This window comes from Triticum urartu, chromosome 4A, assembly GCF_056163025.1.
Source record: "Triticum urartu cultivar PI428250 chromosome 4A, HENAU_Tu73, whole genome shotgun sequence".
Lineage (NCBI taxonomy): Eukaryota > Viridiplantae > Streptophyta > Magnoliopsida > Poales > Poaceae > Triticum > Triticum urartu.
In genome coordinates this window covers 391506832-391523416 of record NC_141876.1, presented here as the reverse complement: position 1 = coordinate 391523416, position 16585 = coordinate 391506832, and the positions used below count along the sequence as shown (strand labels likewise).

Sequence of the window (16585 nt, the reverse complement as noted above, 5' to 3'; positions counted from 1 at the left end):
TGTCCCATAGAAATTCAAGGTGATGAGCTTGATTGTAGAGACTGTGAAGAGAAGAGCAACAAACTAGAAGAGGTCTTGTGGATATGCCCCTCACATTCAGACTTTGATCAACTCCAAGATGGGAATTGGGACATATCTACTGGACAGAGAGCATCTTCCCCTGAGTCTAGACTTTGAGGACAATGAGGTTTTCATGGATGCTTCACATCCTACATGTGCAGAAGCCCAGCAGAAGATAGAGAAAGCAAAGGCTGCAAAAACAGAAAAGGCAGCAAGTGCCCCAAATGCTTTAATTGCGAATCTCAAGACCAAGCAAGATCAACTCAATTATCTGCTTGAGGCCACCGTGAGAATTGAGCAAAGCTTGGCCACCTTGTCTCAAAATCAGAAAAGTCTTGAGAGGATCATTGAGACTAATATACATAACCTAGATGTGAAGGCCACTGAGATTCAAACTATTGTGGAGAAGCTTCAAGAGGATGCTGAGGGCAGGGATGATAGACGCACAACAGACACATTCGAGAGAGTGCCAAGGGCACAAAGATCATCAGTTGTGCCAGTTGCCAAAGACTCCAGGACTACCACTTTTCAGCACCTGCAGCCACTGTCACAGTTGTACCTCCAATGTCAACTCGTCCAGGTCCACAGACTTTTTCCGAGGCATTTGCATATGGAATCCTCTCCACGTCGTCTACGCACACCGGAGCAACAAGCCAGAAGACCCCTTCAGGAGCTCCCAGAGATCGTGCTTAGAGTTTCATATAGCACTATACGTTTTTGAACTTTTTGGTAACTTGTTTCCAAAGGGGGATAAAGTTTATAGATCATAGGCTTCGAGAGAGAGAGAGAGTTCCTCTTGTTTTTGTTGGTTGGTTTCATTTGCTACTCTTGCTACTTTGGTCGTTTGGTTGTCTGATTCCTATGCTACAATTTGTGTTATGCTCGTGAGATACTTATGTGATCATGTGATCATATTACGCTTAATGTGTGCCTGCATGATTATATCCATGAATATTTGTGTATGATCAATCACTTGTATCCTTGGTGATGAGTGCATGTTATTTAACTCTTATCATTTTGAGCGCTCCACCAAGATGTATGTGACATGGAAGAAGTGACCCATGATCCTAATTGATTATGCATTTGCATTCAAAAGCAAGTTTTAAATAATGCACAAATTTAGGGGGAGCTCTTGCTTATCACATACTTCTCAAAGCGACGATGTATTTCATTCATTTTATCATTTGTCGAAGCTTTGATCCATATGTTGTCATCAATTACCAAAAAGGGGCGCTTCAGGGGCCCGTTTATAGGGCCGAGCTGCCTTGGGTCAGACTCATATGGGACTCTTACTACTTGAATTCTGTGCCTCACGCGTCCCCGATTTGTGGTTCTTTTTGGTGGAAGCAAATCTGCAAGCTAATGCCAATTTTCAGAGGTATATCTTCCCCGTTGGTTGGTAATGGTAAAAATATTGCCATGTGGCATGACAAATGGCATGAGGTTCTTCCGGCAGATCATTTTGCATGCCTCTTTTCTTTTGTCATTAATGAGGACTGCTCGGTGGCAGAGTTCTATGCTTCTAATGATTGGTCCGACATGTTTCACATCCCCCTCTTGCCAGAAGCGTTCGAGGAACTTCAATTATTGCTTTCTTTCAAACCGGAAAGCCTCAATCACTCGGATGCAGCGGACTCTTGGATCTATGTCTGGGGGCAAGTGTATTTTCCCAAAAAATTCTATGAGCATTGTCATAAGGACATTGTGGCGCCTCCTCCTTTTGCTTGGATTTGGAAATCTAAACTGCATATGAAACTTAAGGTATTTATGTGGTTTTTGCTGGCAGACAGATTAAATACTAGGAACATGCTCAGAAGACGTCACTTTAATGTTAATGAAGGATTCAACTGCGTCCTCTGTAGCGCTGGGGTGGAAGAAACCATTGAGCATTTAATTTTCACGTGTCCCTTCAGCTCTTCTTGCTGGCAGAAAGTGGGGATTGTTTGGAACTTGAACCTCTCCAGAATAGAAGCCATCCAAGCTGCCAGACAATCTTTTAACAAGGAACTTTTCTTTGAATTTGTGGGGATGGTGGCCTGGAATATTTGGAAGGAAAGGAACAACTTTATTTTCAGGCAGATACCACCTTCTTTGGCAGCTTGGAGAGGGAGAACCAAGAAGGACCTCCTCTGGCTCAAATTTGGAGTTGACAAAACTCATTGGGACTACATTACTTTATTTGCCCTAGCTTTGTAATTTAATCCTCTCCACTGATCTTTTCAGTCACCCACTACTTGTACTAGTTTCCCCTATTTGACTCTTTTCATTCCCCCCCTTTTGAGGGCTTTCCCTCAAGAGTATGTACATATGATGTAACTCCATTTTATTTTAATGCAACACAGTATGAGCCTCTCCTGCTGTTTTCAAGGTCAAAAAATACCAAAAAGGGGGAGACTAAAAGTGCAACTAATCCCCGGGTGGTTTTGGTAATTTATAACAACATATAGCTCATTGAACTAATATCCATTCAAGTTAAATATTTCAGAAAGTTCAAGGAATGGCATGGCATGGACTAGAGATGTAGACCCCTCAAAATGCTAAGGACACATATTGGCTAAAGCTCAAGACTCTTCATTTACATTTTAGTGATCCAAGATCACAGTGAGTCCATAGGAAAGCCAATACTATTAAAAGGGGATGAGGTGTTGCTTAATGGTATACTTGCTCAAAATGCTTAGTGATATTGCTCCAAATCCCTCAACCACTTTCTCATTTCCAGATATGTCCAAAACCCAAAGTCAAACTGGCCCCACCGAAAAATTCTATCCGGCGTCACCGAGTTCATTTGACCTAGCCACTGCCAGAAACCCTAACACCTCGGACACACTGATACGGATCTCGGTCTCACCGAGATGGCCTCGCAAACTCTGCATTGCCTGTTGCAATTATTTTGGTATCACCGATCTGTGCAATCGGTCCCACCGAGTTTGCTTGACCAACTCTATGTTTGCTCTTTGCTGAAATCGGTCTCACCGAGTTCAAGCAATCGGCTTCACCGAGATGAGGTTTTGCCCTAGCCCTAGCACATCGGTCCCATCGAGTTGTTCCAGTCGGTCCCACCGAGATTCCTAATGCTCACATTTTGAACTGAATCGGTCTCACCGAGTTCTTCTATTCGGTCTGACCGAGATCGGTCAAATGTGTGTAATGGTTGGATTTTGTGTGGAGGCTATATATACCCCTCCACCCCCTTCTCCATATGTGAGTGAGCCATCAGAACGTGCCTACACTTCCAACCTACATTTTCTGAGAGAGAACCACCTACGCATGTGTTAAGATCAAGATATTCCAGTCCAACCACAAGAATCTTGATTTCTAGCCTTCCTGTGACGCCCCCGATTTGACCGTACACTAATCATACACGCAAATGTGTATGATCAAGATCAAGGACTAACGGGAAGATATCACAACACCACTCTAGACACAAATTAAAATAATACAAGCTTTATATTACAAGCCAGGGGCCTCAAGGGCTCGAATACATAAGCTCGAAAACACAAGAGTCAGCGGAAGCAACAATATCTGAGTACAAACATAAGTTAAACAAGATTGCCTTAAGAAGGCTAGGAAAAAAGTAGCAACGATCGAAAAGGCAAGGCCTCCTGCCTGGGACCCTCTTAACTACTCCTGATTGTCATCAGCGGCCCGCACGTAGTAGTAGGCACCTCCAGTGTAGTAGGGGTCGTCGTCGTCGGTGGCATCTAGCTCCTGGGCTCCAACGTCTGGTCACAACAACCGGATATAGAAAGGGGAAAAGGGGGAGCAAAGCAACCGTGAGTACTCATCCAAAGTACTCGCAAGCAAGGAGCTACACTACATATGCATTGGTATCAATGAAAGGGGGAGTGTATGTGGACAGAACTGCAGAATGCCAGAATAAGAGGGGGATAGCTAGTCCTATCGAAGACTATGCTTCTGGCAGCCTCCATCTTGAAGCAGTAGAAGAGAGTAGATGGTAAGTTCACCAAGTAGCATCGCATAGCATAAACCTACCCGGCGATCCTCTCCTCGTCGCCCTATGAGAGAGTGATCACCGGGTTGTATCTAGCACTTGGAAGGGTGTGTTTTATTAATTATCTGGTTCTAGTTGTCATAAGGTCAAGGTACAACTCCGGGTCGTCCTTTTACCGAGGGACACGGCTATTCGAATAGATAACTTCCCTGTAGGGGTGCACGACATTTCCCAACACGCTCGATTCCCTTTGGCCGGACACACTTTCCTGGGTCATGCCCGACCTCGGAAGATCAACACGTCGCAGCCCTACCTAGGCACAACAAAGAGGTTAGCACGCCAGTCTAAATCCTATGTGCACAGGGGTCTGGGCCCATCGCCCATTGCACACCTGCACGTTGCATACGCGACCGGTGAGCAGACCTAGCAACCTCCATTACAAAGGAAGTTGCGTTACGCGGTCCAACCCGGCGCACGCCGCTCAGTCGCTGACGTCAAGAAGGCTTCGGCTGATACCACGACGTTGAGTGCCCATAACTGTTCCCGCGTAGTTGGTTAGTGCGTATAGGCCAGTGGCCAGACTCAGATCAAATACCAAGATCTCATTAAGCGTGTTAATTGATGTAACCGCGGACACCGACCAGGGCCAGACCCACCTCTCTCCTAGGGGGTCTCAACCTGCCCCGTCGCTCCGCCTCAAAGTAACAGTCGGGGGCCGTTGGGAACCCAGGCCCACCACTACCGGGATGGAACCACCTGTCCCTTCAGCCCCCACATCGGAATCACTTGCGGGTACTCTACGAGCCGACCCGACTTTAGTCACCACATATATCATGTATTATGTATAAAAGTATATACTCGTGATCACCTCCCGAGTGATCACGGCCCGATAGTATAGCATGGCAGAGGGACAAGAATGAAGGGTCACTGATGATAAACTAGCATCCTATACTAAGCGTTTAGGATTGCAGGTAAAGGTAACAACAGTAGTAGCAAAGACAGGCTATGCATCAGGATAGGATTAACGGAAAGCAGCAACATGCTACACTACTCTAATGCAAGCAGTAGAGAGAAGAATAGGCGATATCTGGTGATCAAGTGAGGGGGGGGGCTTGCTTGGAAGCTCTGCTGAAAAGGTCTGGTCGTCAGGGATGTAGTCAGTGTCAGGAGCAGCGTCAGCCTCGGTGTCTACCAAAAAAGTAGCGAAGGGGGAACACAATAAATAACGGAGCAAACAATTGCATCACAAAGCATGACATGGCAAAACCTTGTGCTAGAGGTGACCTAACGCAGTGGTAGGTGCTACTGGCGAAGGGGGGGACATCCGGAAAAGTATTCCCGGTGTTTCGCGTTTTCGGACAGATGAAGCAGAGGGGAAAAGTTGCATGTTCGCTATGCTAGGGACATGTGGCGGGTGAACGGACCGTGTATTCGGATTTGTCTCTTTGTTCTGAGCAACTTTCATGTATAAAACATTTTCATCCGAGATACAGATTATTTTATATGAAATTTCAAAGTTTTTTAACAATATTCTGGAATTAATTTTAATTCGAAAACAAATGTTAAAATGCTACGTGCACACAACACAATGTACACAAAAGGGCACACTGGCTGACATGTGGGACCAGGGGGCCTAGTTGACCAGTCAAAGTTTGACTGGTCAACAGGGGTGGGGCCCCCTGTCATACACTGTTTACTTAGTTAATAAATGTAACTAGTTTAACATAGGTTTAGATTATTTAAGTCAAATTAATTAAGTTAAATAATTCACTAAGTAATTAGTTAATTGACTAATTAATCATTTTAATTATTACTTATTATCTATTTTACTTTTCTTTTGTTCTTTTTCGTTCTCTCAGGGGCGGGTCCCAGTGGTCATTGACCCATGCGGGGCAACATGCCCGGCCTCACAGAGGAGGCCGGCGATGGCCACAGCGGGACGGGGTCACCGGCAAAAGGGGCGGCGGCCATCCAGAGCCGCAGCGAGTGGAGCGGCGCAGACGGACAATGGTCGAAGCAGGCGAGAACGCAGGGGGGAGCATCAGTAGCTGGAGCGGGGACCGTCCATGGCCGAGCTTGGTGAGAGGGGGCGCGGGTGGACGAGCGCCTGTGCGGGGCCAGCAGCAAGTAAGTGGAGGGGAGGGTTGCGATGTCTGCGCGGGGCAGAGGCGGGCTATAGTGACGAGCACGGGTCTGGCTGCGGCCGTAGGCGGGGCCGGGCAATGCCTGGACGCGGTGCGCGCGGCGGGAGTGCGTGCGGGGCGGTGGTGGCCACGAGCGGGCGCCGGAACGCGTGCACGGCAAAGAGGTGGGGAAGGCGGGGAGGTGTTCCTCACCCCCATTGTAGAGGTGTGGGTGGCGTGGCTCGAGGAGGAGGATGAGGAGGCAACGACGACGATGGGCGGCTCCGGCGAAGTAGTGGCGGGACGAGGCAGCGACGGTGTGCGGCGGGGGCGCCCGGGGCGCGGCCTAGATCCAGTCGGGGAGGTCGAGGTGGAGGACGGGGCGTCAGGGCGTCGAGCAACGCCGGTGACGGCAAGGGGCGAGGAGCGCCGCGGTGGCACAGAAGGCGGCGATCGGCGTCGAGGGCGAGGCCCTGGACCCAGAAGGGTTGTGCGATCGTGGGTTAGGGTTACGGAGTAGTAGGGGGGTTAGTAGTGGGTTATGTGGATCGGGGTGGGCCGGTCTGTTGGGTCGGTTGGCCCATGGGGGGTTTCCTTTTGTTTTTTGTGTGTTTTATCTTTTTCCTTTTTATTTATTTTATTTTCTATTTTCTTTTAACTTCTAATTTATTTAACTCTATTAAGATAAATAATTAGCGCCTAAATTAGTGTTGTAAATTAAGCCTCTACCATAAAAAGCTTGACTTCCAAATAAAATAGTTTAGGATTTTATAAAACTCAAAAGTCATTTATTTAATTGTTTTAGCCATAGTGTTAATTACTTTCGAGCATTTAAACATGTTTTAAAAATGTGTTTTCTCCACCATTATTACTCATGAATTATTTGTCACGTTTAGAGCATTTTAGTTTTAATGTTTGGAAACTTTTATTGTTTGACTTAAATTCAAATTTGAATTTGAATCGATTTTGAACTAACGCGAGATTAACAACAGTAACCGTGGTGACTTGGCATCATTAACATGGGATTACTGTAGCCTAATTATCCGGGCGTCACACTTTCTCAAGTTGCTTTCCACTCAAATCATCTTTCCATCATATCCAAATCTGTGAGAGAGAGTTGAGTGTTGGGGAGTCTATCATTTGAAGCATAAGAGTAAGGAGTTCATCATCAACACAACATCTATTACCTTTTGAAGAGTGGTGTCTCCTAGATTAGTTAGGTGTCGCTTGGGAGTCTTCGACAAGGTTGTGGAGTTGAACCAAGAAGTTTGTAAGGGCAAGGAGATCGCCTACTTCATGAAGATCTACCCGAGTGAGACAAGTCCTTCGTGGGCAATGGCCATGGTGGGATAGACAACGTTGCTTCTTCATGGACCCTTCATGGGTGGATCCCTCCATGGACTCGCGCAACTGTTACCCTTCGTGGGTTGAAGTCTCCATCAATGTAGATGTACGATAACACCACCTATCGGAACCACGCCAAAAATCTCCGTGTCATCATTGTGTTTTCTCTCTCCAGACCCTTCCCTTTACCTTCATATATAATGTTTTACTTTCCGCTGCTACACTCTTAAAATTGCATGTGTAGATTGATTGCTTTACTAGTGCTAATTGCTAAAATCTGCCACAACTAAAATTGGAAAAATGTTAGATTTTTATTGGGTCAAGTAGTCTAATCATCCCCCCTCCAGACCTACTTTTGATCCTGCAGAGGAGTCCCCTACCAAGGCCCCGCTCTCCGCCCTAATCCCTCCCTCGATGTTCGTGCTGATCTACCATCACCATTAAGGGGGAGAAGGCGTGTGCCGTCCCCCCAAGCCAAGAAGCCAGATCTGATGTCTCCCGAGCCATTGACACTTGTATTATCACGAAAGAAAAATATGATGTCCATTGTTGGGCATGCAACTAATACGCCGCCATGTCTATTATTAAGTCTTGAAACAAATGCTATTTACCATTCTATCCTAATAAAAAATGTTTGTTATTAACTCTCGAGGAAAGCAACCAATGCATTTACCCTTCTATCCTAACCAAAAAATTATATGACTTAATGAAAAATGTGAACCACTTGCTCATGCAATTTGCTACAAAACCATCAATAATGAATGCAATTTGCCACATTTTCTAAGTAGGGACATTATCCTGCTCAGATAGCTGTAACTGAACAGACCAACCCTCACCCCGCTCACTCTCAACCCTCACTCTTATCACAAAATTAACTAACTCGTGATCTAAGTGAGCCAGTGATCGACGCCGCCATGGCAGGCCAATGGCAAGGGACAAGGGCGGCAACCACCTTCCCGTATTAGTGCTATGGACCCCCCACACTCTATGTACAACAAACTTTATGTATGCCATTTGTCATGGTATGATAGTTCTTCAATTTTTTTTACGGTTGATAGTTCTTCAACTTATTCACACTAATTTTATTAATCCACTCTTGTGCATGTGAAATATGTATGTTCTCCCATATTTCACTATGTGATGCAAGGGTCGTTACATAGGAATCCTAATTTATCCCTCAACACTTAAATTCCACGAAGATGCACTTTCACCAATCTTGTCACATGAAACATATTATATTATTACAAACGCTTACACACCATGATGGCACGGGCCGACTATACTTTGTTTAATATGTTTTATAACACATCACAAATAATAAAAAATAATATAATTCTAATAGCGGGCTAAACATATTGCGGCATGAAGCAAATGCAATTAGTGCATACACATAGATCAATTCCCTCTAGCAAAAATCTATCATTTTTTGCAAAATCCACCATACTTCCACATATTGACTCTATTTTTTCAGATTCGTCTCGGCTAATATTACAACCACTACCGTGGTGTCTGGTCCTTCTTGAATCCTTGTCGATAGCTACCATCATGTCCTCCTCGAATCCTTGTCTCTAGCAATCCTGGCATTGCACTGTCATAACGGTTGCTGCTAGGAATTGTGACTTACACAACAGGGTTTGAAGTGGTGTGTCCAACACAACTGCAGAGTGTCCATTTGAGTCTGAAGTGCTTCTGTTAGGAAAGTTTGGTCGGTACACATGTAAGGTGTAATCAGTTTCATAGTTGGACTATCATGTATAACAAAGAACAATGTAATAATAAAAATAAGAGGGTTGTGAATATATAGGTATGGCCAATTTTTTTGTATGACAACATAATTAAAATTTATTTTCATGTAATTATATTTCTATAATATTTGTCATATAATACTATTTTCATTACAAAACATCAATAATTTCTCACCATCCAAGAGTGTCACCTCCTTACCGGATAGAAGTTTCTTTGCTTCACTTCAGGCCCTCTAGAAATGTAATGGCTAAAACTACTAATAAATCTAATGGCTCCAATAAAAGATATTTTGGGTTAACTACAGCTTCAAGGAATTTGACCACAAAGGTGAACGAAAGGGGTGTTTCCGGCGGAGGCAGAGCTGCATGGCCTGACCGAAGAGGGGGTAGACGGAAGGATTTCCTTAGCTGGCCCATGTCTCTGGAGGGTGGGGGGTTTGGGGCGGCGAGGAGGTGAAGCAGGACGGGGCGACTACCCCGGAGGGACGGAGCAGTGTCGTGATTACAATGTGCATAGCCATGGCCCAGTAGGGGGTGGCGGATGGAGAGCCCTTGCGGAGGCCCTCGATGCCTGTGTCGTGGTCGTAGACACATGCTGCCCTAGGGTGAGGCAATGACATCGACTTCATCGTCCCACGAGTCGGGTCCTCGACCATACCATGCTTGACGAGGTTGATCTCGGCCACCAGCTGGTGGTGGCAGGTGTGGCGGAGGGGCGGTGATGTTGAGGAACCCTAGAAAAAGATGGTCGAGCGACAGAAGGATTGGAGAGATCGTCAAAGTGATGATTTTTCTGAGAGAGGGATGAGTTGGGTCAATAGAGGGAGGGGAATTACATGCGAGGGAGAAAAAACAACATGAAAGGGGTGGTGAAAGGATGAGGTGAAATTAAACTGGTGATGCGAAATTTAACCAGTTGGTTGGCCACTTTGTTGTGGGTAGTTAACAAGAGTGGAGGAGTTCAAACCAATACTGAAAACCGATTGGGTTGTGTTATCACGCATTGATTTCTTTCTATAAATTGCCCTATGTTATCAAACATTGATTCTTTTAAATAGACTTGGTCTGTAAAGATTGATTATTTTAACGAGATCACAGTGATAGATTTCTTTCCTTAATGACATTACTAAATTAGACAGATACTACAAAACAAATTAAGTAGATTAGTGGGTTAAAAACCAATTAAAACAAATTGACGAGATAAAAAATCAATGAGAAAGATTTAACCGAAATGAGGACGATGCTACCAACTAATCAAGATGAGTACATAGTGGGACCTGTATGGGCCAACAATGACGACTACCAGACTCCGCCCCTAGAGCCAACCCAAAAGAACAAGAGTGACTGTTGTGGTATAGCAAGCGGGCTAGAGGAGGACACAGAGAAGACAGTGCGAGCATCCGCCGTCTCTAGCCATGCCCAATTTTGACTGAAAATGAGTCAAAAATTGACAATAAAACGGGCAGCCGTCCATTTGCGTCGGCTCAAAAAAAATTGCGTTGGCCTGTTGGACCATATTTTTTGTTCGCTTACACCCATGGAGACAAAAAATCCATCGGCCCCTTGGAGTTGGCCTAATGCCCAAACAGCCCTTTGGTGGATGTCCACAGCTGTCCATAGCCAGACCAGCGAAGGTCGCGGGCGAGATCCACCGGTCGGCCCTGTGTGCCTGCGCCGATGGACACGCACAAGCATGCGCACGTGCCGATCCCGGTTCCGCCCCTAGCTGGTACTGTAGGAGAGAACAAGGAGAAGAAGGTGGCGCGTCCGGTCGTCCCTCCCCGTGAGCGCTCCGCTCACATGCACATGCATGCCCATCCCCTCCTCCTTCCCTTCCCACTCCCAGTCCCATCTCACAGTCCCAGATCCCACTCCAGCCCCACCTCTTAAAAACCAGACCAAACCCGAACGCTACAGGAAAACACACAGGCGCAGCAGCAGCAGCCGCCGCCGCCTGCGCGCCCTATCTACAGCTTCCTCCCCCAATCCTTGGCCCTGCCCGGCCACTCCAGCGCCCAATGCAGCAGCCCAAACCCGCCGATCCGCCGGGCCGGCCCTTCCCGCCGCCTTCCCCGTCCATGGCGGCGGCGGCCACGGCCATGCGCGGGGCTCACCACCGCCGCGCCAGATCTGAGGTCGCCTTCCGCCTCCCGGACGACCTCGACATCGGCAGCGGCGCCGACGGCGACGCCTCCGCGGGCTTCGACGAGATCGGCTCCGAGGACGACCTCTTCTCCACATTCATGGACATCGAGAAGATCTCCTCCGGCCCCGCCGCGGGCTCAGACCGCGACCGCGACCGCGCCGCCGAGACCTCCTCCCCGCCGCGCCCCAAGCACCGCTACAGCAGCTCCGTCGACGGCTCCGGCCTCTTCTCCGCTGCCGGCAGCGCTGCGCGGAGGGACGCTGCTGCCGCCCAAGCGCTGGCCGATGTCCTGGAGGCCAAGAAAGCCATGTCCCCCGAGCAGCTCGCCGAGCTCGCAGCCATTGACCCCAAGCGCGCCAAAAGGTCCCGATCTCCCCCACACACCGATGCTCAATGTTACTTGCGCTAGTGTCAGTTAGTACGGATACTACAGATCAACTTCTTTCATTCCTGCTACTAGGTGGCAGGCAATGGCGTGAGGCATTCAAGGACAATTATCGTTTTTTTCGTGAGCTTAGGGAAAAATATGCGCATTTGCGGCTTAATTTGTTTCTTTGTCCCTAGCGTACTGTTTGTTTCTTTGCGCATTGTGTTGGATGGTTGGATGGCAGGTGGGAAGTTAAGGTGGTGGTTCTTTAGCGTTTGGTTGGTGGGATTTTGGATAGCTGCTTGTTTCTGTGTGATGGCGCATGCTTTAAAACGCCTTCTGCCGGGTGCTGGGCAGTTGGCGGGGTCTACGAACATCTTCAGTAGTAATAATGGGTAGCTGTAATTCGCTTAATTATTTAACTGCAAGTCTTGTATAGTGGTGATCTAAACGCTCTTAGGCTGGTCATAGTGGGAGTAACTTAGCTAGTAACATAACGTTTTTCAAGACAAATTTGCTTATGTGACATGTAGTTAATGAGGAGAGAGGTGTTTGGAGTAACATACTATGTTACTGTAACATAACGGAACCCAAAGTAGAATGAGTCTACATTGTAATAAATGCAATCATCTATGATACTACTTCTATAGTATTACTTTGCACTATGAAAGTAATAACATAGACTAGTGTCATATGCATGACACTAGTCTAAGTTACTCCCCACTATGACTAGCCTTACTCTATTTCTTTACAGAGGGAGTACTTAGTTGTGATGCTTGGAAAGGTATTGGACAAATGCGAATCCTATAGTCAAAAGAAAACTAAAGACTAGTGACCCATGCAAACTTATTGTAACCAATTGTATGTATTTGTGTGAGTTGATAGTGAAAGCAAGTAGGAGACCAATGATAGCTAATGCATGCCAATTTTTTCCCGTTCTCACCTACATTTCTCTGTTGGAATGGTTCAGGTCAATAACAGTCAATCAAATTAGAGAAAATGACATCGCATTGATTAAAACCAAGTTGGCGCTGTAGCTATAAACAGTTGGGGTCTTCATTTCTAAAAATCACACTTCCTTCTAAACATGTGGTGCGGCAGTTAGGGGGTGTTTGTTTCCAGGGACTTTTTTATGTAGGGACTAGAAAAAGTCCCTCTTAGAGACTTTTTTACCAAACGGGAGGGACTTTTTAGGGACTAAACTAGGCATTTGGGACTAAATGAAGAAGACTCTCAAAGAGAGTCTTTTTGGGACTTTTCCAACAATGCCCCTCCATGCACCCATTGGCCCGCCACCCCATGGTGTTGTTTAATTGTTATTTTTCTATATACTAGGGGCAACATGGTCATTTAATAACCTCTAGGAAGGGACTAGGGACTTTTTAGTCTCTGGAAACAAACAGGGAGGGACTTTTTAGGGACTAGGGACTTTTTAGTTGGGACTAGAAAAAGTCCTAGGACTAGAGAACCAAACATCACCTTAGTCTCTTCAATATTGTGGAGACGTTATCAGTGATAATCTTTAACAGTACTTCCTCTGGTTTTACATTTAATATCTCCATCTCCACTACTAGTAGTATTAAACAAGCGAGTTGTGGCAGAACATTGAATATCAGCCCTTCATTATCTTAGATCCAATGGCCTACATTGCTCCAATGACGTTGTAGCAATTAAAGCACCTTAAATCTCAATCAAAGCACCGTGCATTCCAAAAAAACAGTCGTATCAATCAATCAAATCACCGTAATTAGTATTCTAAAAAATAAACCACCATAACTAGCATTCCAAAAATGTAAATCACCGTAATTAGCATTCCAAAACAAACATCTTTATCCCCGCAAAAAAACATCGTAATTTGGAATGTTCTCACATCAGTCGACTTGATCCCCAAACCACAACCCTGTAAGCCGCGAACTGTGCCATCGCTGGCGTCTCACCACTATTGCCGATTAAAATCAGAAACTTCTAAATTTTGGATTGTGTGTTGCACATACATAACTACTAGTAGTAATTTCTAACTATACAGCTTAAGGCATTGTCTAATTTTGTTGAGTTGTGCTATGCGCCTATGCCCCCAAATCTTTTACATGCAATACATTTTTCTTCTAAAAAATTCGAAACAGTTGTAACCTTGTGTTAACTCTCTGAGTTTGTAACCATGCAGAATTCTAGCAAACAGGCAATCTGCGGCTAGATCAAAAGAAAGGAAGGCTCGTTATATGACAGAACTTGAGCGGAAGGTTCAAACTCTTCAGACTGAAGCGACCACTCTCTCAGCTCAGCTCACGCTATTTCAGGTATCATTTCCCATTTTCCATCTGTCTGTTGTATCATGGGTATCAGGCCCAGTAACTTTATCTAGTTTATTGTAGTGAGAACACTGTAACGGCAATATAACATATTTCCTTTAAACAAGCTGGCTATATCAGCTACCAGATCACAGCTCGTTGCAAATTGCATCTGACTTCTTTGGATGTATGGACTAGGGCTATTGCATATGTTGTGATCAATCTAAGCATCCGTTGGATTGTACTACCTCTGTACCATAATATAAGACGTTTTTGCAGTTCTATTTGAACTGCAAAAATGTTTTATATTGTGGTACGGAGGGAGTATATGGCTGTGTGTACATTTGGAGAGTTAATCCTGATTCTCTGCATGCGAGAATAAATAATTGTGTTAATATTGGCTTTGACCATCTCGTTCTAGCGGTTGGTATATTTTTATGCTGTTGGCTATTGAAGGCGCATAATGTTTCTAGGTTGCTGTGCTGCTGAGTTGAATTACTTGAGGCCTGTTAAACATTGTGTGTTATTCCCTTGCAGAGAGATACAACTGGGCTTTCTTCAGAAAATGCAGAGCTCAAGATAAGGTTGCAGGCCATGGAGCAGCAGGCTCAACTGCGTGATGGTAAGCATTTTAGATAAATAATCATTGTGCAGTGTGCAGTTTAATACTTATCAGTAACATAACTAATTAGAGAACTGGCAATCATTTTGGAAGTGCTATGCCATCCCAACCCATCATTGTTTCCTGGCTTGCTCACTCTGTTTAATGCTATATAAGTCAATCTAGGCTTCTAGTTTTTCCATTGCTTCAGTCATTGTTCCAGGTGAAGATAAATTTGACGTTATCTTTGTCATTCCTCCTTTTCTCTCTTGGCACGACACACGGAACAGGGTTAAACTTGGTTTTGTCAAATTACCGCATATTTTGAATCTTATTCGAAGTGCTGGAATTATTTACGAGTTATGATTTGTGGTACATAGTGATTTATATTGGACCAATGTAGAACAAAGTGGTGACATGCAGTATGTTGTAACAAAACCTGGTATATTGTGCAGCTTTGAATGACGCACTGAAGCAGGAAGTGGAGAGGCTCAAGATGGCTACGGGTGAGATGTCAAATTCCAGTGATGCATATAGCGTGGGATTGCAACATGTCCTATACAACTCGTCCTTCTTCCCACAGTCCCAGCAAAACACAGCCCAGCACCAGGGGGGTGCCCGATTTCCACCCCCATTCCACCCGCCTCATCCTAATGTACCAAACCATCAGATGCTATCCCACCCAAACACGCTGTCAGATATCATGCAACAAGATCATCTTGCACGGCTCCAGGGTTTGGACATCAGCAAAGGGCATCCAGTTGTGAAGTCAGAGAGCAGCTCGATCTCTGCCAGCGAAAGCAGCAGTACATTCTAACCAGGCCTACGCCTACCCTGATCGAGTTCTCAGTTTCATTAGGTTCCTTTGTTCATAGCCTCTGACATCCTTGTGCTGTTTCTGGTCCTGTAAACTTAATTTTTCATTCCATTTGTTCCATTTTAGTTGAAATTCGTTGTAATCTCAGTTGCTGATTTTTGTAGACACGATCCCTGGGTTCCTCCCACCCGTTTGTTTCGGGTTCATTTTCTGCGTGCGTGATGTGTTGTTTGGGATTATATTGGGGAACTGGGAGGGGCTTCCTCCCAGAATACCGTGTTGATGTTGTTGGGACTGACTATTTTTGTCGTCAGAACAGTTTGAATTTGTGATGTTCATCATTGTACGCTTGTGGAGCTAGTTTTTCCTGCTTTATATATTGTTGTCTGTATTCAGCATCAGTGGGTGGTAACATAACTAGCATTTTAAAGCCCAATCTTCTGTTTTGAGATTTTGAATTGCACATGTTTGTTTCCCGAGGTTTGAAAACAAGAGGGGATGTTACATGTGTATTGCATCAATCTGATTCATTGTGATGGCTAGTTTTATTCATTTTTATAAGATGTTTCAGACAATAGACATTGAACTGTTTTGACCGCTATCTGGAATGGCTACAATGTCTTAGAGCATAGTTAATAGTGTAGCCAGCTGCTGGCTATATGATCTTGCTACATCATTTATAACCAACCATTTAGCTGGCAAGTAGTACAATGGTTGCATATAAATATGTAGTACTACTTTTTTGATACATGGCCCACCTCCTCTCTCATAACCTGTCCGCTTCTCTTTTCTCTCCTCTCTCGTCCAATTCATCTAAAATATTATATTTAAAGGCTTGTAGTTTGCCTATGTCATCTTATTGTACTTGTTCTTATAAAAGTGAACAGAGGAAGTATGTCTTTAAGGGCATGGCCAACGGTATGCCTCAAGGGTGCTGCTCCACAGGCCAGCTAGGTTCGGATGCTAGCGTGGAGCAAAAGTAGATGCCTCGCAGAGACAGGTGATTCTTCTGCAAGAGGCGGGCTCCCCAGGAGAGAGGCTGTGGTCCAACGTCCCAACACGATGAGAGAGAGCCCGGTCCTTCTCTGCATTTTTGCCTCTTGCCAAAGAATGGGCCAAAGATAATCTGAAAAGAGAGAGGG

The 16585-nt window shown here is 45.3% G+C and overlaps 1 protein-coding gene across 1 annotated transcript; it reads left to right on the top strand.

Annotated features, from left to right (window-relative positions):
- The first annotated feature begins 10993 nt into the window (after positions 1-10993).
- LOC125551396 (Basic-leucine zipper (bZIP) transcription factor family protein) lies at positions 10994-15782 on the top strand. The gene is made up of 4 exons (XM_048714620.2): positions 10994-11733; positions 13902-14034; positions 14563-14647; positions 15082-15782. Exons 1-4 carry the CDS (start codon positions 11243-11245, stop codon positions 15441-15443), a joined length of 1071 nt encoding a protein of 356 aa, XP_048570577.1. The 5' UTR covers positions 10994-11242; the 3' UTR covers positions 15444-15782.
- Positions 15783-16585: the final 803 nt, after the last annotated feature.

Bases quoted from the DNA above. Each gene is read 5' to 3' on its own strand.
- LOC125551396 (XM_048714620.2), top strand. From the start codon at position 11,243: ATGCAGCAGCCCAAACCCGCCGATCCGCCGGGCCGGCCCTTCCCGCCG. The intron at 11,734-13,901 runs GTCCCGATCTCC...GTAACCATGCAG, and splicing joins GACCCCAAGCGCGCCAAAAG to AATTCTAGCAAACAGGCAAT. The intron at 14,035-14,562 runs GTATCATTTCCC...ATTCCCTTGCAG, and splicing joins CTCAGCTCACGCTATTTCAG to AGAGATACAACTGGGCTTTC.